The 27,353-nt window shown below is 47.2% G+C and overlaps 1 protein-coding gene across 1 annotated transcript in view; it reads right to left on the reverse strand.

The window, feature by feature from the left end:
- LOC140410951 (tRNA (32-2'-O)-methyltransferase regulator THADA) overlaps positions 1-27,148 on the reverse strand; it is a 496,539-nt gene extending 469,391 nt beyond the window's left edge. Inside the window, exons 1-7 of the mRNA XM_072499809.1 lie at positions 27,090-27,148; positions 14,703-14,809; positions 13,412-13,476; positions 12,357-12,384; positions 6,350-6,495; positions 2,914-3,036; positions 1,971-2,091 (exon numbers count right to left, since the gene is read on the reverse strand). Of these exons, the coding sequence (XP_072355910.1) occupies positions 1,971-2,091; positions 2,914-3,036; positions 6,350-6,495; positions 12,357-12,384; positions 13,412-13,441 (448 nt within the window). The 5' untranslated portion in view covers positions 13,442-13,476; positions 14,703-14,809; positions 27,090-27,148. The remainder of the gene's footprint in view (positions 1-1,970; positions 2,092-2,913; positions 3,037-6,349; positions 6,496-12,356; positions 12,385-13,411; positions 13,477-14,702; positions 14,810-27,089) is intronic.
- Between the last annotated feature and the right edge of the window lie 205 nt (positions 27,149-27,353).

Consider the following 27,353-nt stretch of genomic DNA (forward strand, 5'->3'; position numbering starts at 1 on the left):
TGGATAATGGGGAACCGGTGGATATATTTCACTTAGATTTCCAGAAAACATTTGAAAAGGTGCCACATCAAAGGTTAGTGCGGAAAATAAGAGCTTATGGTATAGGGAGTAACATATTGCGACAGATAGAAGATTGGCTAGCTGACAGGAAACTCAGAGTAAGCACAAATTGGTCTTTTTCTGGTTGGCAGGATATGATAAGTGGCGTGCCACAGGGATCAGTGCTGGGGACATTTATATATAATCTATATAAATGACTTGGATGAAGGGATTGATGGGATGATTTCCAAATTTGCTGATGACACAAAGATGGGTAGAAAAGTAAGTTGTGAAGAGGACATATGCAGGCTCCAAAGGGAAATAGATAGGTTAAGTGAGTGGGCAGAAATCTGGCAAATGGAATATAATGTGAACTTATCTATTTTGGCAGGAAGAATAAATAAGAAGCTTATTATCTAAATGGTGCGAGATTGCAGAGCTCTGAGGTGCAGAGGGGTCTGGGTGTCTTGGTGCATGAATCACAAAAGGCTGACATACAGGTAGTGCGAGTAATTAGGAAAGCTGATGGAGTGTTGTTTATTGTGAGGGAAATTGATTACAAAAGCAGGGAGGTTATACTTCAGTTATACAGAACACTGATGAGACCATATCTGGAGTATTGTGTATAGTATTGGTCTCCTTCTTCAAGGAAAGATGTAAATGCATTAGAAGCAGTTCAGAGTTTTACTCGACTAATACCTGGAATGGACAGGTTGTCCTATGAGGAAAGGTTGAACAGGCTGGGCTTGTATCCGCTGGAGTTCAAAAGAGTGAGAGGTGACTTGATTGAAACATATAAAATCTTGAGGGGTATTGACAAGGTGGATGTTAAGAGGATGTTTCCTCTTTTGGGAAAATCTAGAACAAGGGTCATTGTTTAAAAATAAGCGGTTGCCCATTTAAAACAAAGATGAGGAGATTTCTTTATCCCAAAAGGTTGTGTGTCTTTGGAATTCGCTTGAAAAGGCAGTAGAGGCAGAGTCTTTGAATATTTTTAAGGCAGAGGTTAAAAGACTCATCGTAAGCAAGGCAGTTATCGGTTATCAGGGAGGATGCAGATTTGAGATTACTATCAGCTCAGTCATGATCTTATTAAATGGGGAGCAGGCTCAAGGGCTGAATGGCCTCCTGCTGCGACTTGTTCCAATGCAAGTATTAGGTACAGCAAGTAATTAGGAAAACAAATTGCATGTTGGTGTTTATTGCAATGTACAAGAATAAAGATGTCTTGCTACAATTACACAGGGCTCTGGTGAGACCACACCATATGCAGTATATGTTTAAGGAATAATATACTTGCATTGGAAGGGGTACAGTCAAGGCTCACTAGATTGGTTTCCAGATTGAGAGGGTGGTCCTACAATGAGAGGCTGAATGAATTGGGCTCTATATCCTCTGGAGTTTAGAAGAATGGAAGGTAGTCTCATTGAAACATTCAAGGTTATAAAGGGGTTTGACAGGATTGAAAAATAAATGTTGCTTTCCCTGGCTAAGGACTCTAGAAAAAAATGAGAAGAATTTCAGGATAAGAGACTGATCATTTACAATAATCCTTTATTTCTGCGACTGTAAAACTAACAGCTCAAGGATTTTCCTGGGATTTGCACTGTAGGAGTTCTATGGTTCTATGATTACAGGAAAGAACATATTCAGCTAACCAGCCTCTTCCAGATCTTTAGATGAACCATCCAATTAATCTCACTTCTCTGAGTTTTCCACATTACCCTACATTTGGCCCCTCCAGTATTGATCCAATTCCCTTTCAAAAGTGATTATACGTCTTCAAACAAAGTGACCAATATCTGGTATGAGCCCAGAAATCAGGAATTCAGATGAAAAATCCACAGGAGGACTGCAAAACAATGGGAGCTGGAGAAGTGAAACACCCTCGCTCATCTGGACTTGTCTGAGAATATGGGATTATTTCCAACCTTCCTGTGTCAGTTGTATGGCACGAATGGCTGCCATTGCCCCAAGATGTGGCTGAGGTGTGCTGTTGATTAGCTTCACCAGTGCTGTACTGGCCAGCAGTCGGCTGTCTGTGTGTGAACTCTGCAAGAACAAACAACACAGTTAGGACTAGAGAAAGCCAGCACTATTCCCCCACTACAACCCAGCGCCTCCAGATTCCTCCTCAATCCTGATAACTGGCCTCAGTCTTTCCTCTGATCGGAGGTAGTTCCTCCATTTCAAAAACTGCCTCCTGAAGTTCTGTTTCCTTCTTTGTCAAACCCACCTTTATGATCACAACAATTCAACACTCTCCAAAGGCTACATCTGCCCAAGTCAGGCTTCTGTTCAGACAGCAGATGAGGGAAACCTTGTTCAGCCAGTTTCTCTTTCTCACTCTCATGTAATCTCTCTTCTCCTTCTGGTTTTGTTGACACTCAGGTGATCCTCTGAACTTTTAACCTGACCTCTAAACACCCCCTATATACACATCTGCACTTTCCTGCATCATCTGTACTAAAACGAAGATTTATTCCACGATCTCCAACCTGCCTGTAGTGTGGAAACTGGGATTTGTCACACTTTTACTCCTTAATCTGCCCTTTTTTAAAACCCAAGATGGACAGCGTGTCCACTTTTCCTCACCAACCCATGCAAACAAGGGGATATTACCACCAGAACACACATCCAGATTCTTTTATTTTTTCTCATTAAGAGTCTGAGGAAGGTTGCCGCAATCACCATTGAAGGAAACTGTGACTAAACTTGCTTTTTTCAATTAAAGCCTATTCTTCTTCTAGAAACCAACAATTGGACTCCAGTCTGGAAGGATCAAAAAAGTCAGGAGCCCAAACCCTCGATCCCAAAAACAGAGGCAATGAAATTAACTAGGTTAAACTCATCGGAACCAAGGAGATGGCTTACCTGTCCCATGATGACTTGGAACAGAAATCCCAGAATCCTTTGCAGCACTTCCTTTCCAGGCTCCCCGCTCCATACGACACGTCCAATAATCTTAGGCACTGCCTGGAAGATCTGAAGACAAATCTAGTGGGCCAGAAACAGATCAAACATATAGGCAGCGAGAGCCAAGTGTTTCTGACAAGATTATAGCAAACTGGGTTAATTCTTATTGACTGTCGAAAAGTGCCCAGAAGAGTACCAGAGCCATACAGAGGAGGATTCCAGGAATGAACTGGACGATTTGATTTGATTTTAGCTAGTTTAAGAGATTGCTGCAATTGACCTGCATAACTCACTATCTTTTGTTGTTGCAAAGGACAGCAAGTTTACAAAGAACAAGTTACAAAGAACAAACAGTGAGTTTGACTAGAAACCGTGTTCATAGAAATCAATAGAATTCTTACAATGCATAAGGATGCCATTTGGACCATCGAGTCTGCACCGACCCACCGAAAGAGCACCCTAGCTCGGCCCACTGCCCGCCCCATCCCCGTAACCCCATACCCTAACCTACACAGCTTTGGGCTCTAAGGGACAATTTATCATGGCCAATCCACCTAACCTGCACATCTTTGGACGGTATTATGCACCTTCACTCATAATACACTAAATAAACCAGTCTCCAGCATCACAACTGGTATTGTTTAGTCTACCTTCCTAATCTTCCTTTTCATCACAACTGAACTTACCAAAAAATACCACACCCTGAAAGCATTGTTCAAGCCACGGAGGCATTTGCTTAGTCTTCCGTTTTAATTCCCCATCAACTACCTGTTCAAGTGGTTTCAATAAAACCTCTCTCTGAAAAGTATCACTCTGGAGAAATGTAAGCCTGGATTTTGCACATGTTGGATACGCACGGTGGGTAGTACCAGAAGCTGCTGCTCAAGACTTACAAAAACAAAACGTGATATCATGCTGACTGGCTGGTTAAATATGGGCCAGCATGAAACACGCCCGGATATTGACACAGCGAAGCCAGCAGGGGCAAAAGCGTGACGGGAACCGGGTCCAATGTGGACCCAACGAGAGGTTCGAAGGTGGCTGCGCAGACTGTACAAGACATCGGAGGACATGGGGAGCTCTCCAGAAACCATGGCAACAGCACTCTGCACATTCTCGTGGAGGCAGCGAATGCCAGGTGGGACATACTCATTCTGCCGGATGGCAAGAGTAGGCCAAAATCAAGATATCCCCGGCAGAGGTGGACACCGAGGTCAACAGGCATGGTGTAGTGCACCACACATGGATACAGTGTGGGAAAGGTTCAATGATTTTCTGAGCTTGGCAAGTGTTATAGGTGCAGACAAGGATTCTGGATAAGAATCCAACTTTTTACTTTGGAAAATTGTGAAGAAATGTAACTGCACCACAGGAGTGACAATATTGGCCTGCTCACTGACACTGTTTGGGTTCTGCCAGGGTCACTCAGCTCCTGACCTCATTACAGTCTTGGTTCAAACATGGACAAAAGAGCTGAACTCCATGGGCGAGGTGAGAGTGACTGCCCTTGACATCAAGGCAGCATTTGGTCTGCGTATGGCATCAAGAGCCCGGGCAAAACTGGCATCAATGAGAATCAGGGGGAAAACTCTCCACTGGTTGGAGTCATTTCTGGAACAAAAGGAAAATGGTGGGTTAGCATTGCTGCCTATGGCGCTGAGGACCCGGGTTCGAATCCTGGCCCTGGGTCGCTGTCCGTGTGGAGTTTGCACATTCTCCCCGTGTTTGCGTGGGTTTCACCCCCACAACCCAAAGATGTGCAGGATAGGTGGATTGGCCACGCTAAATTGCCCCTTAATTGGAAAAAATAATTGGGTTCTCTAAATTTATTTTTAAAAGGAAAATGGTGGAGGTTCTTGGAGGTCAGTGTTCTCAGTCCTGGGACATCACTGCAGGAGTTTCTCAAGGAACTCAGTGTCCGAGGCCCAACCATCTTCAGCTGCTGCATCCTTCCAACATAAGGTCAGATGTGGGGATGTTCACTCATTATTGCACAATGTTCAGCACCATTCGCGACTCCTCAGACACTGAAGCAGTCCGTGTCTAAATGCAGCAAGACCTGTACAATATCCAGGCTCAGGCTGACAAGTGGCAAGTAACATTCGTGTCACACAAGTGCCAGGCAATGATCATCCATCCCCAAGAGAGAATCTAACCATCTCTGCATGATATTCAGTGGCATTACCATCACTGAATACCCTACTATCAACATCCTGGGGATTACCATTGAGCACAAACTGAACTGGACTAACCATATAAATTCTGTGGCGACAAGAGCAGGTCAGAGGCTAGGAATCCTGCGGCGAGTAACTCACCTCCTGACTCCCCGAAGTCTGTCCACCACCTACAAGGCACGAGTGTGATGGAATACTCCCCACTTGCCTGGATGAGTGCAGCTCCAATAACACTCAAGAAGTCAACACCATCCAGGACAAAGAAGCCCACTTCATTGCTCCCCCTCCACAAACATTCACTCCCTCCACCATCGACGCACAATAGCAACCATTTACAAGACGCACTGCAGGAACTCACCAAGACTCCATAGGCAGCACCTTCTAAACCCACGACCATTATCATCTCGAAGGAAAAGGGCATCAGATACATGGGAACACCACCAGCTGGAAGTTCCCCTCCAAGTCACTCACCATCCTGACTTGGAAATAGATCGCCATTCCTTCGCTGTCGCTGGGTCAAAATCCTGAACTCCCTCCCTAATACTCTTACCAATTTGTGACTCTTACCAAGTTTTACAGATGCATCATAGGAAGCATCCTATCTGGGGGTGGCACGGTGGCAAGTACTGCTGCCTCACGGAGGCGGGACCCAGGTTCGATCCCAGCCTCGAGTCACTGTCCGTGCCTTTGGCACATTCTCCCAGTGTCTGCATGGGTCTCACCCCCACGACCCAAAAGATGTGCAAGGTAGGTAGATTGGCCACTCTAAATGGAAAAAAAATAATAATTGGGCACTCTAAATTTACATTGTGTATTTATCGTATATCCTATGTTTTTCATGTATGGAACGATCTGCCTGGACTGCACGCAGAACAATACTTTTCACTGTACCTCGGTACACGTCACAATAAATCCAAATCTAAAAGCACAGTAGGTGTACCTACACCGCATGGACTGCAGCAGTTCAAAAAGGCAGCTCATCACCTCCTTCTCAAGGGCAATTAGGGATAGGCAATAAATGCTCGACTAGCCAGCGAAATCCACATCCCATAAAAAATTTATTTTAAAAAACCTCAGACGTACAGGACACCTCACCTGGGGGGTTTGCTCTGGCAGTTGCTTTAGGCACTGTTTATCAGGAGGATTTGTATTCAACCAGACAACAAATTAAAACATAGTAAATACTGCCACAAGGAGAAGAACCAATGGTTACACCTCACCTTGACAGTCAGCTGTCCCCAGTCTTTGTCGCCCCCACTCTCTGACTCCAACACGTGACTAAAGGTGTCAGACACTCTGATTAACAGCAGCACCAGTTGATCAGTGTGGGAACACCAGTCCAGGTACTTCGTCACACAGGAACTCACTGGAAGAATGCAAAAAACAGTTTCAGCCAATCAGCCCTCCCCGTCAGAATGGCAAACTGTTCAGTTGGTAAAACGGAAAGGATGCAAATCTCGGAGTCAACACTAACAAAACCTCTCAACAGTGACAAAACCTCATTTAAAAAAAACCACAACCATCGCACTCCAGCCCAGATAAAAAGCAAACTGGTTAAAGTCAGAATAGGAATAGAGGAGTCACTGGGCAGGTAACAGGATTGGAACAGATGAGTCATTGGGCAGGTAATGGGACAGGAACAGAGGAGTCACTGGGCAGGTAACAGGATAGGAGCAGTTGTCACTGGGCATTTAACAGGATAGGAACAGAGGAGCCACTGGGCAGGTAACAGGATTGGAACAGATGAGTCATTGGGCAGGTAATGGGACAGGAACAGAGGAGTCACTGGGCAGTTAACAGGATAGGAACAGAGGAGCCACTGGGCAGGTAACAGGATAGGAACTGTCAGGTGTATGTACCTTTAAGAAATGGGTGTTATCAAATAGCTGCAGTGATGTCAGTGTGTGGGTGGAGCTGCTCTGCTTTTTACTTTTGTTTTGTACTGAAAGCTGGGTTTTGGCCCCGTGTTTAATTTAGCTTTCAGTTGGAGAGCTGCATGTGAACCAAGCAGATGTGTGTATTGATCTTTCTCTTTACAAGCGAAAGAATGTCTTCAGCCCATTGATGATTTCAAAGTAATACCTGTTTCTGTAGAGAATTTAAACCTGCTGTTTTTATTTTAAAAGGGTTTAACTTATGGATTTTGTTGGGGAAGTTACTAAGGGTTACCTATAGAGTACTGTATTTTTGGGGGGGTTATCAGGGTTGGTAGTTGATAAACTGTTTACTGTGTGTTTATAAAATGTTAACTGGATTCATAGAATAAACATTGTTTTTGTTTAAAAATACTTTTAGATCTCTGTTGCACCTGTACAGTGGGCCCTTGAGCTCCCCATAACCAAAAGCTATTAAAGGTTGTGGGTCAGTTGAACTCCATGATATACTTTGGGGTTCTCTAAACCCTGGCCCATAATATAAATAGAGGAGTCACTGGGCAGGTAACAGGAGATGAATAGAGGAATCAATGGGCAGGTAACAAATTAGGAACAGACAAGTCACTGGGCAGATTACATGATTGGAACAGGGGAACCACTGGGCAGATAACAGAAGAGGAACACAGGAGTCACTGGGCAGTTAACAAAAGAGGAACACAGGAGTCACTGGGCAGTTAACAGGACAGGGACAGAGGAGGCACAAACAGCAGAGAAACAGAGGAGCCACTGGGCAGGTAACAAAAGAGGAAGAGAGGAGTCACTGGGCAGGTAACAGGATAGGAACGGAGGAGTCACTGGGCAGGTAACAGGACAGGAACAGAGGAGTCACTGGACAGGTAACAAAAGAGGAAGAGAGGAGTCACTGGGCAGGTAACAGGATAGGAACGGAGGAGTCACTGGGCAGGTAACAGGACAGGAACAGAGGAGTCACTGGACAGATAATAAGACAGGAACAGAGGAGCACAAACAGCAGAGAAACAGAGGAGCCACTGGGCAGGTAACAAAAGAGGAAGAGGAGTCACTGGGCAGGTAACAGGATAGGAACGGAGGAGTCACTGGGCAGGTAACAGGATAGGAACAGAGGAGTCACTGGGCAGTTAACAAAAGAGGAACACAGGAGTCACTGGGCAGTTAACAGGACAGGGACAGAGGAGCCACTGGACACGTAACAGGACAGGAACAGAGGAGGCACAAACAGCAGAGAAACAGAGGAGCCACTGGGCAGGTAACAAAAGAGGAAGAGAGGAGTCACTGGGCAGGTAACAGGATAGGAACGGAGGAGTCACTGGGCAGGTAACAGGATAGGAACAGAGGAGTCACTGGACAGGTAACAAAAGAGGAAGAGAGGAGTCACTGGGCAGGTAACAGGATAGGAACGGAGGAGTCACTGGGCAGGTAACAGGACAGGAACAGAGGAGTCACTGGACAGATAATAAGACAGGAACAGAGGAGGCACAAACAGCAGAGAAACAGAGGAGCCACTGGGCAGGTAACAAAAGAGGAAGAGGAGTCACTGGGCAGGTAACAGGATAGGAACGGAGGAGTCACTGGGCAGGTAACAGGATAGGAACAGAGGAGTCACTGGGCAGGAAACAGGATAGGAACGGAGTAGTCACTGGACAGGTAACAGGATAGGAACGGAGGAGTCACTGGGCAGGTAACAGGACAGGAACAGAGGTGTCACTGGGCAGGTAACAGAAGAGGAACAGAGGTGTCACTGGGCAGGTAACAGGATTGGAACACAGGAGTCACTGGGCAGGTAACAGGATTGGAACACAGGAGTCACTGGGCAGGTAACAGGATAGGAACGGAGGAGTCACTGGACAGGTAACAGAAGAGGATCAGAGGAGCCACTGGGCAGGTAACAAAAGAGGAAGAGAGGAGTCACTGGGAAGGTAACAGGATAGGAACAGAGGAGTCACTGGGCAGGTAACAGGATAGGAACAGAGGAGTCACTGGGCAGATTACATGATTGGAATAGGGGAGCCACTGGACAGGTAACAGAAGAGGAACAGAGGAGTCACTGGGCAGGTAATAGGATAGGAACAGAGAAGACACTGGACAGGTAACAGCAGAGAAACAGAGGAGCCACTGGGCAGGTAACAAAAGAGGAACAGAGGAGTCACTGGGCAGGTAACAGGATAGGAACGGAGGAGTCACTGGGCAGGTAACAGGACAGGAACAGAGGTGTCACTGGGCAGGTAACAGAAGAGGAACAGAGGTGTCACTGGGCAGGTAACAGGATTGGAACACAGGAGTCACTGGGCAGGTAACAGGATTGGAACACAGGAGTCACTGGGCAGGTAACAGGACAGGAACAGAGAAGTCACTGGGCAGGTGACAGGACAGGACCAGAGGAGTCACTGGGCAGTTAATAGCACAGGAACAGAGAAGACACTGGGCAGGTGACAGGAAAGGACCAGAGGTGTCACTGGGCAGGTAACAGGACAGGACCAGAGGTGTCACTGGGCAGGTAACAGGACAGGACCAGAGGTATCACTGGGCAGGTAACAGGACAGGAACAGTGGAGTCACTGGGCAGGTAATAGGACAGGAACAGAGGATCACTGGGCAGATTACATGATTGGAACAAAGGAGTCACTGGGCAGGTAACAGAAGAGGAACACAGGAGTCACTGGACAGGTAACAGGGCAGGAACAAAGGAGTCACTGGGCAGGTAACAGGACAGGAACAGAGGAGTCACTGGGCAGTTAATAGGACAGGAACAGAGGAGTCACTGGGCAGTTAATAGCACAGGAACAGAGAAGACACTGAACAGGTAATAACAGGGGGGGGGGGGGGGGGGGGTTCCACACAGCTGGCCAAAACCAGGGAAAATCTGTAACTGAATCTGTAACTGAATTTCTGGCCTCGTCGAGTTCTGCGAGTTCCGCCCAACATTATTGGAGGCGCTCAGAGACTGGCTGGTCTGCGGCATCCGTGTTGTGACAACCCAAGAACGCTTATTGGGGGAAAACACATCTTGACCTGAAGAAAGCAACCAAAATAGCTTTGTCCCGGGAGGATGCAGAATGCGGTGTCCAAGAGCTTTGAGTAATGGCGGTCCTAAACTTAGGAGACCCAGCAAGACGTGGAGCGCCCTCTTCCCGTGCTGTAGTTCAGGACTCCCGCCATTAGAGCCACACCCTAGGAGACCAGGGACAGAGACAACACTTTCCCGGCGAGAGACGCTGTGACTCCCCACACCGGAGACTCCCAGCCTACGGACGCATGCACCGGAAAACTGACGGGACGCCAGCGAGGAAGCCCGCCTGCACACCACCACTAACTACACCAATGACCGTAGAGGCGGACCTATCTTGTGGACCATTTTGTGAACAACCAGCTGGAGAGGGTCTACCACCTTTACTGCACCTCAGCACCACGGTTGGCATCCATCCAAGTGACAGTCCGGATCAACAGTTTCCAAGCACAAGCGATGCCGGGGCTGTGGTCTCGATAATCAGCTGCCGCACTTACGACCGAATCCGCTCGCGCATCTGTGTTTTGGCATTGCGGGACACTAATGCACAGCTGCCCCACACTTTATGGATTTGTTGCCTGTTATGACGGCCCGGGTGAAGGCATGGACACATATTGGCCAGGGTCTGCTACATAGTGCTGTACGGGGCCTAGCATCGTGCCCTCCCAGAGGATCTGCGTACTTTTATCATTAAAGTGGCCAAACTCAACGTGGTGCATGGCAACCTGCTGTGGGGTTCCCAGGTGGTCATCCCTGAGCACGGCAGGGGGAAATCTTGCAAGATTTCCACAGCGGGCACCCGGAAGTCTCTAAAATGAAACTTTTGGCCCAGAATAGACGCAGATGTACATGGTGCCAAGAACACCAAAAGCTCCCTCTTGCAGCTCAGCAGCTCTACTTCATCCATGGGCCCGCCTCCATGTAGATTTGACGGGGTCTTTCCAAAGGACAATGTACCTAATTATCATGGACGCACATTCAAAATGGAATGGATGGCCACTGAATGACCACGATGACATCATGTGCCACCACCAAGCGGCTCAAGCAAACCTTTGGTGTTTCTTGGCTTACCGAGGTATTGGAATCGGACAACAGCACTGCCTTTACAAGTATGGAATTTGCTGATTTTCTTAAACAAAACAGGGTCTGTCATGTACGAACCGCACCATACAAACTGTCCTCCAGTGGTTTGGCTGAACTAGCACTGCAGATGTTTAAACTCAGGATGCGGAAGCAGACCTAAGGTTCCCCAGAAACCCGCTTTACCCGTTTCCTTTTTTACTACAGGACCATGCCACACACCAGTGATGCCCATAGAACTTTTGATGGGACATCAGCTGCGCACACGGTGAGTCTCGTTTTTCCGGACTTCGGAGAACGGATCCACAGCCAACAGGAACAAGTCAAAACGAGACGAACAGGAGGCTCAGGTGAGTGGCCTCACCGGAGTACGATCTACCTAGATGAGTGGGCAGAGCCATCCCCTTAAACCAGGGTTCTCTGGGACATAAATAGTTGGGCCGGGCGTGGGTGCCGAAGTCTTTTCTACAGTCGTCGCTTCCGAGTGGTCGCTTTGCCTGAGACTTTGCACAGATACAAAGGAAAAGCAGGCACAGAAAGAAGAGCACAGATTTCATATGAGGAGAAGCAAGCAAAGTTCTCACTACAAAAGTCAATTTTTTGTTTGACAGTAGAAACAAAAATCGAATTCCAGAACCACTTGGCAAGCGATGTGAAAGTGAGCTAAAAGAGACTGAATTTTAAAAGTAATTTGGTTAGCTTGGGCATGCAAAAGTGCTAAGAGTTTGTATCAGAGGGCCAGATCATATTGTTGATAAGTCAAGTGAAAAAGAACTATGGAAAGCTATACTATCAAGGTTGACGTGACCAGAGTGAAAAAGGACATAAACATGCAACTTGTCGTCTTAGCGGCACCAGAGGATCTTGGAAAAAAATGCGGCTGCTGGGCAATGTGACGCGAGGGCCAAAGTGACTGAGGTGGAAAGACTGTGCAGGGAGTGATACAAGTGCTTGTGATTGCCTTAGACTTATCTTAGCTGTTATTGACTATTTAAAGTGAAATTTATCTTTTGATTTCAAGTATTATTTACCTGTTAATGTTTAACTTGCGTCAGTAAAAAATACAAAAAGTGCAAATCTTGTCGGCAATTTCTTCATTCGGGGTGATTAGGTAAATGTGGTTACATTTTGGTTTCCAGTTTCCCTACGAGGGGATATGTGGAGTGGAAGGAAGGCATCAATTAGCCAGACTCTAATTTGGCAGTGAATATAAAGACACCCAGACACATACCTGTCTGCAGTTCATTCACCGACAACACCTGAAAAACAAGGAGGGGGAGAGTGAGGAGAGTTGCATGAAATATGGATTAATCAGATACTGTAATACACATACCCACACCACCACACATACTTAGCCTCTCAAAAACTGTTCCACAGTTGGGCAACACAGTGGCACAGTGGTTAGCACTGCTGTCTCACAGCACCAGGGACCTGGGTTTAATTCCGACCTCGGGTGACTGTGTGGAGCTTGCAAGTTCTCCCTGCGTCTACATGGGTTTCCTCCGGGTGCTCCAGTTTCCTCTCAAAGATGTGCAAGTTAGGTGGATTGGCCACGCTAAACCGCCCCTTCGTGTTCAAGGATGTGTAGATTAGGTTAAGAGGTTATTAGGATAAGGTTGGGGAATGGGTTTGAGTGGAGTGCTCTTTCAGAGGGTCGGTGCAGAATCGTACTGTAGGGATTCTATGATCTATGAATTCAATCAGATCATGGTTTATCTGCGGTTGTATTCCATTTACAGAATCTACCTTTATCCCATATCCCTTAATATTTCTGGATAACAAAATCTATCAATCTCAGATTTAAAATTAACAACTGATATAGCACCAATTCTTATTTGCTGAAGAGAGTTCTGAACTTGTATCAAACTTTTGCGCTTTGACTCCTGAAAACTCTGGCTCTAATTTTGACAGTTTTCACCTCCAGGTCAAGCAAGGTGTTGCAGGTCTCAGATGTTCTTGTGTTCTCTCAGTGACATGAGTTTTTCTCCTCTTTTCACACAGCAGTTCCATGAGCCTCTCAATCCTTGTGCACTTGCTATTCATCAGCATGGGCCAACGTTAACATGTAGGCTGGAGTCAAAGCTCCTTGTCTAATTGCACAGCCATTACACATTGGCTGCTCTTGTCTGAGGGATAGTATCGCTGCTGGCAGTGGGTTTATTATCAGAACCGGAGGGAGCCTACCAGTGGCATCACAGGTGTTAAGGAGTGTGATAGGACAGAGTGCCACCTATGTAACAACTCGCTCAACTGTCCAGTTAGTCAGTAGAATATAACAGTTTATACCCCCTGTGTCTCCAATAGGTTATTCTGCATCTTCTCTATCACAGCATTTCTCCTCTTCTATCGACCTGTAAATCAACATCAAAACAAGATTTTCAGCAGACTAATCAGAGAAGAAAGAAAAAGAGAGGCTTCCATTTCGTAGCTTTTTTCAAGTCAGTAAGATATCTCAAGGCGCTTTGCACTACTGAAGTGTAGTCACTGTTGTAATGTTACAGAGTTAGGAAACACCAATCTTTTGTGAGCAAAGTGACCTGTGGGAATGTGAGTTAATTTTGTGTGTGTGTGTGTGTGTGTGTGGGGGGGCCACTTTGAACCAAATTCTCAAATATACTCACATGGGTCTCACTCGGGCTAAAGTCTCCCTCACTGACCTTTTGTCTCTTACTGATTGTATGCGTTAAAATGTATCTTTCTTATGTAGAGCTGTGATGACTCACCCTCTAGCTAAGCTTCCTGATACAGTAATCAACACATATTCAGGCAGATGAATTTCCGGTGATTGACAGTTTTTAAAAATAAATTTAGAGTACCCAATTCTTTTTTTTTCTAATTAAGGGGCAATTTAGCGTGGCCAATCCACCTAGCCTGCACATCTTTTGGGTTGTGGGGGCAAAACAAACGGAGAATGTGCAAACCCCACACAGACAGTGACCCAGAGCTGGGATTGAACCTGGGACCTCGATGCCGTGAAGCAACAGGGCTAACCCACTGTGCCACCGTGCTGCCCTCCAGTGATTGACAGTTAATTGCCACCAAGTAGCCTATTGAACTAGGCTACTTAACTTACTTAAAGGCTGTTAGTTCTAGGTCAGAATCTAACCCTTACTCTAAAATTGAATTTGATAAAAGATTTACCAATTGAATTCCCACTTTGAACCAAATTCCCAAATATATTCACTGGGTCCCTGTCTCACTCAGGCCGAAGTCTCCCCTCACTGACCACACTCAGTGAGTGGGAGAAATGTGCAAAGATGAGGATTAAAGATAACTTTAATCTCAAGTCTGATTCTTGTTTCGGGGATGATGTTAAACTATCTGATTACCAGTGGTCACATTTGACTGCACACTGGAAACTGTACCGATCTCTTGATGCCAAAAATACAAAACGTTGGAAAAGCTCAGCAGGTCTGCAGCATCTGTGGAGAGGGAAACTGAGTTAACGTTTCAGCGCCGTACCCTTTCATTCAAACCCCAGTTTTTTGATGTGTAGCTTTATCGGCCTCAATGTTTCAGATTCACAATCCTGTATCAGAAGGATTCAGCTCTGCTACATCCACAGTCAGATTCTCACCTTTCCTTTTCATTCCAGATCCTAAGCAGGTCCTTTATTACAGCAACTGCTCGGCTTCATCAGCTTGTCCTCCTCACAAATTCCCTGTTCAAAGAGTGTGACATCACCTATGTGGTTAAAGTTGGATAAAGATTATTAGGTGGATCTTGAATGTGACCCAGGAGGATGTCAAGTATGCCACACATTGTACAGACTTCCATGGGCTTCTTTCCACATAATCAAAGGCTACATTGCTGTTAATGGATGTGACTGGCAGAGGGAAGCTAAAGGCACAATGATTCCAAGACCATACACTACTCAATAAGGCTCATTCCTCAGGACAGGGGCCCTCTGGGAGGTGAGTAGTTAGTTTAAAAGCCTTACCTTTACAGGAGCAGCCCTTTGGATTTCGGCGGCAGCGGTGCGCAGGGGCCCTCTGGGAGGTGAGTAGTTAGTTTAAAAGCCTTACCTTTACAGGAGCAGCCCTTTGGATTTCGGCGGCAGCGGTGCGCAGGGGCCCTCTGGGAGGTGAGTAGTTAGTTTAAAAGCCTTACCTTTACAGGAGCAGCCCTTTGGATTTCGGCGGCAGCGGTGCGCAGGGGCCCTCTGGGAGGTGAGTAGTTAGTTTAAAAGCCTTACCTTTACAGGAGCAGCCCTTTGGATTTCGGCGGCAGCGGTGCGCAGGGGCCCTCTGGGAGGTGAGTAGTTAGTTTAAAAGCCTTACCTTTACAGGAGCAGCCCTTTGGATTTCGGCGGGAACCGGAAGTTCGACCTCTGGCAAGTCCCCCCCCCCCCCCCCCCCCCCCCCCCCGCCCCCAACCAATAAATTCTGGTGGAGAGGAAACCCGAGACACTACACGTGTAGTGTCTCCCACCCGCCCTCCTCCTCTAACCTAATAATAAGACCCATTGGTGTAAGGTAAGTGCCATATTATATTATTATATTATTAGCATTGTGCAGGTCAAGGATTGGAGGTGGAGGAGCAGTCTCTGTCAGCGAGAGAACCTGAGAACATCTCAGAAGGTAAGTAAGTGATTTTTACTTTTATACCTGTTTTTCAAATTGTGTGTGTCGGGGGGAAACTGAAGTGACATCACAGAAAAGCTGTGACCTGAGTGGCTGGTTGGGATTCTAACCTAAATTTTTTTGAGTATTTGGGAACTAATTAAACATAATAACTTAATTATAATTTAGAGGATATCTAAGCCAGAGATCGGAGAATATTATAGTTAGCTATCGCATTTCTATTAGAAATCTAGTGCTAGGAAACAGATAGTTGACAGTAACTTTGAAATTTAAAAAAAGTATTTAAAAAAAAAAGACAAATTTTAATTTTAATTAATTGACGCAATGTCAGTTAGAGGGGTGCTGTGCTCTGACTGTGAGATGTGGCAGGTCCGGGAGGCTTCCAGCGTCCCGGATGGCTTCATCTGCAGAAAGTGCACCCAACTGCAGCTCCTCACAGACCGCATGGTTCGGTTGGAGCAGCAATTGGATGCACTTAGGAGCATGCAGGTGGCGGAAAGCGTCATAGATCGCAGTTATGTAAGTGTGGTCACACCCAAGGTGCAGGCAGAGAAATGGGTGACCACCAGAAAGGGCAGGCAGTCAGTGCAGGAATCCCCTGTGGTTGTCCCCCTCTCGAACAGATATACCCCTTTGGATACTGTCGGGGGGGATAGCCTATCAGGGGAAAACAGCAGCAGCCAGAGCAGTGGCACCACGGCTGGCTCTGATGTTCAGAAGGGAGGGTCAAAGCGCAGAAGAGTAATAGTTATAGGGGACTCTATAGTCAGGGGCACAGATAGGCGCTTCTGTGGACGTGAAAGAGACTCCAGGATGGTATGTTGCCTCCCTGGTGCCAGGGTCCAGGATGTCTCCGAACGGGTAGAGGGAATCCTGAAGGGGGAGGGCAAACAGGCAGAGGTCGTTGTACATATTGGTACTAACGACATAGGCAGGAAGGGGCATGAGGTCCTGCAGCAGGAGTTCAGGGAGCTAGGCAGAAAGTTAAAAGACAGGACCTCGAGGGTTGTAATCTCGGGATTACTCCCTGTGCCACGTGCCAGTGAGGCTAGAAATAGGAAGATAGAGCAGACAAACACGTGGCTAAACAGCTGGTGTAGGAGGGAGGGTTTCTGTTATCTGGACCACTGGGAGCTCTTCCGGGGCAGGTGTGACCTGTATAAGATGGACGGGTTGCATCTAAACCGGAGAGGCATAAATATCCTGGCCGCGAGGTTTGTTAGTGTCACACGGGAGGGTTTAAACTAGTATGGCAGGGGGGTGGGCACGGGAGCAATAGGTCAGAAGGTGAGAGCATTGAGGGAGAACTAGGGAATAGGGACAGTGTGGCTCTGAGGCAGCGCAGACGGGGAGAAGTTGCTGAACACAGCGGGTCTGGTGGCCTGAAGTGCATATGTTTTAATGCAAGGAGCATTACGGGTAAGGCAGATGAACTTAGAGCTTGGATTACTACTTGGAACTATGATGTTGTTGCCATTACAGAGACCTGGTTGAGGGAAGGGCAGGATTGGCAGCTAAACGTTCCAGGATTTAGATGTTTCAGGCGGGATAGAGGGGGATGTAAAAGGGGAGGCGGAGTTGCGCTACTTGTTCAGGAGAGTATCACAGCTATACAGCGAGAGGACACCTCAGAGGACAGTGAGGCTATATGGGTAGAGATCAGGAATAAGAAGGGTGCAGTCACAATGTTGGGGGTATACTACAGGCCTCCCAACAGCCAGCGGGAGATAGAGGAGCAGATAGGTAGACAGATTTTGGAAAAGAGTAAAAACAACAGGGTTGTGGTGATGGGAGACTTCAACTTCCCCAATATTGACTGGGACTCACTTAGTGCCAGGGGCTTAGACGGGGCAGAGTTTGTAAGGAGCATCCAGGAGGGCTTCTTAAAACAATATGTAAACAGTCCAACTAGGGAAGGGGCGGTACTGGACCTGGTATTGGGGAATGAGCCCGGCCAGGTGGTAGATGTTTCAGTAGGGGAGCATTTCGGTAACAGTGACCACAATTCAGTAAGTTTTAAAGTACTGGTGGACAAGGATAAGAGTGGTCCGAGGATGAATGTGCTAAATTGGGGGAAGGCTAATTATAACAATATTAGGCGGGAACTGAAGAACATAGATTGGGGGCGGATGTTTGAGGGCAAATCAACATCTGACATGTGGGAGGCTTTCAAGTGTCAGTTGAAAGGAATACAGGACAGGCATGTTCCTGTGAGGAAGAAAGATAAATACGGCAATTTTCGGGAACCTTGGATGACGAGTGATATTGTAGGCCTCGTCAAAAAGAAAAAGGAGGCATTTGTCAGGGCTAAAAGGCTGGGAACAGACGAAGCCTGTGTGGCATATAAGGAAAGTAGGAAGGAACTTAAGCAAGGAGTCAGGAGGGCTAGAAGGGGTCATGAAAAGTCATTGGCAAATAGGGTTAAGGAAAATCCCAAGGCTTTTTACACTTACATAAAAAGCAAGAGGGTAGCCAGGGAAAGGGTTGGCCCACTGAAGGATAGGCAAGGGAATCTATGTGTGGAGCCAGAGGAAATGGGCGAGGTACTAAATGAATACTTTGCATCAGTATTCACCAAAGAGAAGGAATTGGTAGATGTTGAGTCTGGAGAAGGGGGTGTAGATAGCCTGGGTCACATTGTGATCCAAAAAGACGAGGTGTTGGGTGTCTTAAAAAATATTAAGGTAGATAAGTCCCCAGGGCCGGATGGGATCTACCCCAGAATACTGAAGGAGGCTGGAGAGGAAATTGCTGAGGCCTTGACAGAAATCTTTGGATCCTCGCTGTCTTCAGGGGATGTCCCGGAGGACTGGAGAATAGCCAATGTTGTTCCTCTGTTTAAGAAGGGTGGCAGGGATAATCCCGGGAACTACAGGCCGGTGAGCCTTACTTCAGTGGTAGGGAAATTACTGGAGAGAATTCTTCGAGACAGGATCTACTCCCATTTGGAAGCAAATGGACGTATTAGTGAGAGGCAGCACGGTTTTGTGAAGGGGAGGTCGTGTCTCACTAACTTGATAGAGTTTTTCGAGGAGGTCACTAAGATGATTGATGCAGGTAGGGCAGTAGATGTTGTCTATATGGACTTCAGTAAGGCCTTTGACAAGGTCCCTCATGGTAGACTAGTACAAAAGGTGAAGTCACACGGGATCAGGGGTGAACTGGCAAGGTGGATACAGAACTGGCTAGGCCATAGAAGGCAGAGGGTAGCAATGGAGGGATGCTTTTCTAATTGGAGGGCTGTGACCAGTGGTGTTCCACAGGGATCAGTGCTGGGACCTTTGCTCTTTGTAGTATATATAAATGATTTGGAGGAAAATGTAACTGGTCTGATTAGTAAGTTTGCAGGCGACACAAAGGTTGGTGGAATTGCGGATAGCGATGAGGACTGTCTGAGGATACAGCAGGATTTAGATTGTCTGGAGACTTGGGCGGAGAGATGGCAGATGGAGTTTAACCTGGACAAATGTGAGGTAATGCATTTTGGAAGGGCTAATGCAGGTAGGGAATATACAGTGAATGGTAGAACCCTCAAGAGTATTGAAAGTCAAAGAGATCTAGGAGTACAGGTCCACAGATCACTGAAAGGGGCTACACAGGTGGAGAAGGCAGTCAAGAAGGCATACGGCATGCTTGCCTTCATTGGCCGGGGCATTGAGTATAAGAATTGGCAAGTCATGTTGCAGCTGTATAGAACCTTAGTTAGGCCACACTTGGAGTATAGTGTTGAATTCTGGTCGCCACACTACCAGAAGGATGTGGAGGCTTTAGAGAGGGTGCAGAAGAGATTTACCAGAATGTTGCCTGGTATGGAGGGCATAAGCTATGAGGAGCGATTGAATAAACTCGGTTTGTTCTCACTGGAACGAAGGAGGTTGAGGGGCGACCTGATAGAGGTATACAAAATTATGAGGGGCATAGACAGAGTGGATAGTCAGAGGCTTTTCCCCAGGGTAGAGGGGTCAATTACTAGGGGGCATAGGTTTAAGGTGAGAGGGGCAAAGTTTAGAGTAGATGTACGAGGCAAGTTTTTTACGCAGAGGGTAGTGGGTGCCTGGAACTCACTACCGGAGGAGGTAGTGGAGGCAGGGACGATAGGGACATTTAAGGGGCATCTTGACAAATATATGAATAGGATGGGAATAGAAGGATACGGACCCAGGAAGTGTAGAAGATTGTAGTTTAGTCGGGCAGTATGGTCGGCACAGGCTTGGAGGGCCGAAGGGCCTGTTCCTGTGCTGTACATTTCTTTGTTCTTTGACAACATTCCTCTGGTTTGAATGGCTGATGCTGAGAACACCAAGGCATTTCCCAAGAACAAAGGAAAGATACTGGTCCATAAGCCGCACATCCAAGGCTGCTGAGCAAATTACAATCAGTTCCATAGGGAGAAAGTGGCTTCGAAGCAATGTCACAGGACTTGTAACCCAGAGGCCAGGGCTAATGTTCCAAGGACACAGGTCAAATCCCACCAGGTCGGCTGGTAGAATTTTTAAAAATCAATTAATTATCTGGAATTGAAAAACTAATCTCAGTAATAGTGACCATGAAGCCATTGTTGTAAAAACCCATCCGGTTCACTAATGTCCTTTAGGGAAGGAAATCTGCTATCCTTACCTGGTCTGGCCTACATGTGACTCCAGATCCATAGTAATGTGGTTGACTCTGAAATGACCGAGCAAGACACTCAGTTCAAGGGCAATTAGGGATGGGCAACAAATGCTGGCTGGGCCAGCAACGCCCACATCCCCTGTAAGAATCAATTTCCTTCCACTCAATGGTACTGGCCCACAGGTCCATTTAATCATTTTATTGTTCCCGATCCAAATGGGCCAAGAAGGGGTTTGAAGGCACTGCTGAAGCAGCCTTTTGAGCCATCCATGTTTCCAAGTATAATCATGAAATCATGTAGATTCCATAAACTAAGAGAGTTTGCCTTTGTTGGGGTCTGGTTAGAAACATTGATTGTTATAGCACAGCAAGTGGTCATTTGGCTCTCCCAAGGAGTAATTCACACTCTGGCACACCCCTGCTCTCTCCCCATACCCCTGCATATTCCTCCCTCCCAGACACTTGGAAAATTTAGGACAAGGTATAAAAATGCATGGTGCAAAAGCAGGCCACTCTGACCAACCTGTCAATGTGGGCCGAAAAACAAGCCGCGAGCCCAATCGCACTTTCTAGCATTTGGTTCATAGCCCGACAGGTCATGGCACTCAAGGTGCACATCCAGACACCATTTCAGGCAGTGCGTTTCAGACCCCACAACCCTCTGGGTGAAAACATTTTTCCTCATCGCCCCTCTAATTCTTCAACCAATCACTATATCTATGTCCCCGAGTAACTGACCTCTCGACTGAGGTAATTAGGCCCTTGTCATCTACTCTATCCAGATCCCTCAAAACTTTGTACATTTCAGCTAAATCTCCCCTCAGCCTCCTCTGTTCCAAGGAAAACAACACCACGCTTTTCAATTTTTCCTCATAGCTATAATTTTCCATTCCTGGCAACAGGAGATTGGAAATCTCCTCTGCGCCTTCTCCAATGCAAGTATATCCTTTCTGTAATGTGGTTTCTAGGACTGCATACAGTGCTCAAGTTGTGGCCTAATCTCCCTGCTCATATATTCTCTGCCTTGGCTAATAAATGAAAGGATTCCAGATGCCTTCTTAACCACCTGATCAATGGGGGGGGGAATATGAGTGCGGGAGCAGCTGCGTTTTCATGAGCTCTGGCTCTGCTCATCTTTTAACCCTTTACTTTATCTCAGTGCACATTCCATTATTGTCTTTTCTCTGGGATATACATCTTGCACTCTGTCCCTGGATGATCCGGATTGGCGTTTTGCAAAGAAATGTTGAGCTAAATCGTGGAGAACCCTCGTTTGACCGTGGCAATTGAGGTTGGTTGGATGGGGGCCAGCTTGCACTGGTGTTGTTGCTGGTGAGCAGGCCTTCACCCTGGTATTGCTGTGTGCATCGGATGATTGCTGCCATTGAGAATGTGACCTTGGATCCAGACCTTCAGAGCACCCTACGTGCTCTCATCCCATGTACTCCCCGCGTTGGAGATCTCTACTGCCTCCCGAAAATACACAAGGCCAACACACCAGACTGGCCCATCGTATCAGGCAATGGGACCCTGTGCGAGAACCTCTCTGGCTACATCGAGGGCATCTTGAAACCCATCGTACAAGGAATGCCCAGCTTCTGTCGCGACACGACGGACTTCCTATAGAAACTCAGCACCCATGGACCAAGAACATTCCTCGTCACAATGGACGTCTCGGCACTCTACACCAGCATCTCCCCATGACGACAGCATTGCTGCAACAGCCTCAGTACTCAACACCGCCAACTGCCTATCTCCAGACACAATTCTGCAACTCATCCGCTTAATTCTGGATCACAACGTCTTCACCTTCGACAACAAGTTCTTCATCCAGACGCATGGAACAGCCATGGGGACCAAATTCGCACCTCAATATGCCAACATCTTCATGCACAAGTTTCAACAAGACCTGCTCACCGCACAGGACCTTCAACCGACATTATACGCCAGATATATCAATGACATTTTTTTCCTTTGGACCCACGGCGAAGAATCACTGAAACGACTACACGATGACATCAATAAGTTCCAACCCACCATCAGATTCACCATGGACTACTCTCCAAAATCATTTGCATTCTTGGACACACTCATCTCCATCAAGGACGGTCACCTCAGCACTTCGCTTTACCGCAAACCCACGGATAACCTCATGATGCTCCACTTCCAGTGGTGTTCCACAGGGATCAGTGCTGGGACCTTTGCTCTTTGTAGTATATATAAATGATTTGGAGGAAAATGTAACTGGTCTGATTAGTAAGTTTGCAGACGACACAAAGGTTGGTGGAATTGCGGATAGCGATGAGGACTGTCGGAGGATACAGCAGGATTTAGATTGTCTGGAGACTTGGGCGGAGAGATGGCAGATGGAGTTTAATCAGGACAAATGTGAGGTAATGCATTTTGGAAGGTCTAATGCAGGTAGGGAATATACAGTGAATGGTAGAACCCTCAAGAGTATTGAAAGTCAAAGAGATCTAGGAGTACAGGTCCACAGGTCATTGAAAGGGGCAACACAGGTGGAGAAGGTAGTCAAGAAGGCATACGGCATGCTTGCCTTCATTGGCCGGGGCATTGAGTATAAGAATTGGCAAGTCATGTTGCAGCTGTATAGAACCTTAGTTAGGCCACACTTGGAGTATAGTGTTCAATTCTGGTCGCCACACTACCAGAAGGATGTGGTGGCTTTAGAGAGGGTGCAGAAGAGATTTACCAGAATGTTGCCTGGTATGGAAGGCATTAGCTATGAGGAGCGGTTGAATAAACTCGGTTTGTTCTCACTGGAACGAAGGAGGTTGAGGGGAGACCTGATAGAGGTATACAAAATTATGAGGGGCATAGACAGAGTGGATAGTCAGAGGCTTTTCCCCAGGGTAGAGGGGTCAATTACTAGGGGGCATAGGTTTAAGGTGAGAGGGGCAAGGTTTAGAGTAGATGTACGAGGCAAGTTTTTTTTTAACGCAGAGGGTAGTGGGTGCCTGGAACTCGCTACCGGAGGAGGTAGTGGAAGCAGGGACGATAGGGACATTTAAGGGGCATCTTGACAAATATATGAATAGGATGGGAATAGAAGGATACGGACCCAGGAAGTGTAGAAGATTGTAGTTTAGTCGGGCAGCATGGTCGGCACGGGCTTGGAGGGCCGAAGGGCCTGTTCCTGTGCTGTACATTTCTTTGTTCTTTGTTCTACAGCTTCCACCCTGAACACATTAAAGAAGCCATCCCCAATGGACAAGCTCTACGTATACACAGGATCTGCTCAGACGAGGAGGAGCGTAACAGACATCTACAAACGCTGAAAGATGCCCTCATACAAACGGGATATGCCGCTCAACTCATCGATCGACAGTTCCAATGTGCCACAGCAAAATAAACGCACCGACCACCTCAGAAGACAAACATGGGACACAACCGACAGAGTACCCTTTGTCGTCCAGTACTTCCCTGGAGCAGATAAACGATGACATCTTCTTCGCAGCCTTCAACACGTCATCGATGAAGACGACCATCTTGCCAAGGTCATCCCCACACCCCCACTACTTGCCTTCAAACAACCGCGCAACCTCAAACAAAACATTGTTTGCAGCAAACTACCCAGCCTTCAGAATAGCGATGACACCACACAACCCTGCCATGGCAATCTCTGCAACACGTGCCGGATCATCGACATGGATACCACCATTACACATGAGAACACCACCCACCAGGTACGCGGTACATACTCGTGCGACTCGGCCAACGTTGTCTACCTCATACGCTGCAGGAAAGGATGTCCCAAAGCGTGGTACATTGGCGAGATCATGCAGACACTGCGACAATGGATATCGCGCGACAATCGCCAGGCAGGAATGTTCCCTTCCAGTCGGGGAACACTTCAACAGTCAAGAGCATTCAGCCTCTGGATCTCCGGGTAAGCATTCTCCAAGGCGACCTTCAGGACACGCGAGAATGCAGAATCGCCGAACAAAAACTTATAACCAAGTTCCACACCCATGAGTACGGCCTCAACCGGGACCTTGGATTCATGTCACATTACATTCATCCCCCACCATCTGGCCTGGGCTTGCGAAATCCTACCAACTGTCCTGGTTTGAGACAATTCACACCTCTTTAACCTGGGATTACCCCTCTCTGGATCTGTAAAGACTTAATTACCTGCAAATGCTCACATTCAAAGCATTGTATTGCATCTTTGACTCTGCCTATATATATGTTTCTGGAACCTACCTCTTCATTCACCTGAGGAAGGGGCAGTGCTCTGAAAGCTAGTGATCTGAAACAAACCTGTTGGACTTTAACTTGGTGTTGTTCTCTTATTGGGAATGTTGATCTCGACCCCGTGGTGCAGGGCTTTGAAGCCCACTTTGAGGAACTGCCAGTTATCCTTGGGAGAACGGTGGAGATGCAGGAGAGAATCCTTGTATTCGATAGAGCACTTTCCCTGGTGACTCACTGAGATCCTGCTGCATGGTGTGTCACCTATCCTGATGGGTTCGGAAGGCAAGAGCCGGACAAGTAGTGTCCATAAGCCCAGTCCCTGGTGAGAAGTGGGAGGTGAGTTCCCTATTGAGTTTGAAAATTGGCTGCCATACTTTATTAATCTTACATAGAAACATACATAGAAAATAGAAGCAGGAGGAGGCTATTTGGCCCTTCGTGCCTTCTCCGCCATTCATTATCATGGCGGATCTTCAAGTTCAATACATTGATCCCTTTAGCCCCAAGAGCTATATCTAATTCCTTCTTGAAATTACACAATGTTTTTGCCTCAACTACTTTCTATGTGAATTCCACAGATTCACCACTCTTATGGGTGAAGACATTTCTCCTCACCTCAGTCCTAAAAGGTTTATCCCTTATCCTCAAACTATGACCCCTAGTTCTGGACTCCCCCACCATCAGGAACATTCTTTCTGAATCTACCCTGTCTAATCCGGTTAGAATTTTGCAAGTTTCTATGAGATCTCCTCTCTCTTCTAAACGCCGATGAACATAATCCTAGTCTCTCCTCACATGAAAGTCCTGCCAGGGCAGTTCGGCGGCACAGTGGCTAGCACGGCTGCCACACGGCGCCGAGGCCCCAGGTTCTATCCTGGCCTTGGGTCACTGTCCGTGTGGAGCTTGCACATTTTCCCTGTGGGTTTCGCCCCACCCCCCACCCCCCAACCCAACGATGTGCAAGATAGGTGGATTGACCATGCCAAATTGCCCCTTAATTGGAAAAAATGAATTGGGTACTCTAAATTTATTTAAAAAAGGAAAACAAAATTATGACAGTCCCGCCATCCCAGGAATCAGCCTGGCAAACCTTCACTGCACTCTCTCCATAAACAAGAATCCTTCCTCTGAAAAGGGCACCAAAACTGCACACAATACTCCTCTTGATCTGGAGAATGGGCATAGCAGGTTCCTCTGAGTACAGTGTGCCTGGTCTTCAAGGCTTGGGGTCGTTTGGGCTCCCCAGCCACTGGCCCGATGTTATCCTGTTCTCGATGCTCATCACGAGGGGTTGGAAGTGGCCAATTGTGTCGCATCATCCCCCCCCCAGCCAGGGACTAGGCTGTGGATCGCTTGGGCATCGGGTCGGCAGCATGGTGGAAATGAAGGTGCTTCGTTTGTTGGTATCCTTGAGATCCTGAGAAATGTTCACTGATCCTGTCATGACTTTGGCCTTTTCAAGCAACATAGATGGTGTTATTATTCTTTAATTCTTCAATAATCCTGGACGTTGCTTCCTTTTGGTTATTGTAGCACAATCAATCACTCATGAGACGAGATGAGGAGTCAATCGATGGCTTTATTACGCAGACTTGTTCCCCCAGCAGCACAGTTACAGAATGCGGCTGCTGGGAGAACCCAGGCTCTTATACTCCGCCTTACTGAGTGGAGCCAGTAGGCGGCTGATCCAATCGGGACCCGGCGTCTATCCACCAAATGCCTCTCGGCATCACAGGGTACCGCAATACCCCGAATGCATACCACCACAGTTATGTTATCGATTATTTGTTGTCGTTTTTCCGGCAAGGGCATGAGAGATGTGAGCACGAGGGCGAGAGTCACCCGTTAGGCACAATATGGCTTTTGCTATGTGAAATGTGTTCTGCGCAGTTTTACTTTGTGCTGTAATCCGTGTGGTTATGAGAAGCAAGTGCATTTTGCACACCCCTTACCTCGTTTACAATGAAGATAAGTGCAGCACAGCAGTGGTGTGGAGTTGGCGGGAGGGTTAGTGAAGCCTTCACTAATCCTATGGACTCAACAGAAACATCTGTCACCCATCGCCCCAGTGGATGTATGAGCCACAAGGAAAGTGGGCAGTATCATTACTGAATGCAGTGCTTACCACTGCCCCTACCCAGAATCTGTCCTCTGGGTTACACACACAGTGGCCCCTAACAGAGGAAACAATCTGTTCGTCATTGGCTCCAGTCCAGGAGAACCCCAATCTGCAGGAGAAGGACCCTGGGGAAAGGAGCTGTTCTTTCCTCTCACAATCAACACCGTTGACTAGAATTACATTGTCGGGATGAGGAGACACTGAGTGCTGGAGAAGCTGGGGAGTGGGTCCACTGATCACATCACCGCATCAACCTCACGTCCACCCACCTCCCGGGGACAGAGCCCAGCCCGAATGGCAACCCCCATCCCGGGGGACAGACCCCACACAAAGCGGGGAGGGACAGAACCTGCTCCGACCCCCCGAGGGCAGCTTCAACAACTCCCGACCTAGATACACGACCTTGTCCTCTGAAAACACTCGGCCCCTCTACCTGCTCGTGTTTCTGTTTCTGTTCCTGCTCCTTTTCATGCGATATGTTCAACCGACACCAGAAAGGTCAGCCCGCGACAGCGCCACCAACGACCGGAAGAGTAACTCCAGGGAGAAGTTGTCAGAGACTCAGAATCAATAATCAATCAAAATCCCCATAGAGAGATTAATAATCAACCAGACCCCGATAGAGAGATAGATCAGACCCCGATAGAGAAATCAATAATCAATCAGACTCCCAATAGAGATAAATCAGAGCATAATA

This window comes from Scyliorhinus torazame, chromosome 1 (genome assembly GCF_047496885.1).
Source record: "Scyliorhinus torazame isolate Kashiwa2021f chromosome 1, sScyTor2.1, whole genome shotgun sequence".
Taxonomy (NCBI): Eukaryota; Metazoa; Chordata; class Chondrichthyes; order Carcharhiniformes; family Scyliorhinidae; genus Scyliorhinus; species Scyliorhinus torazame.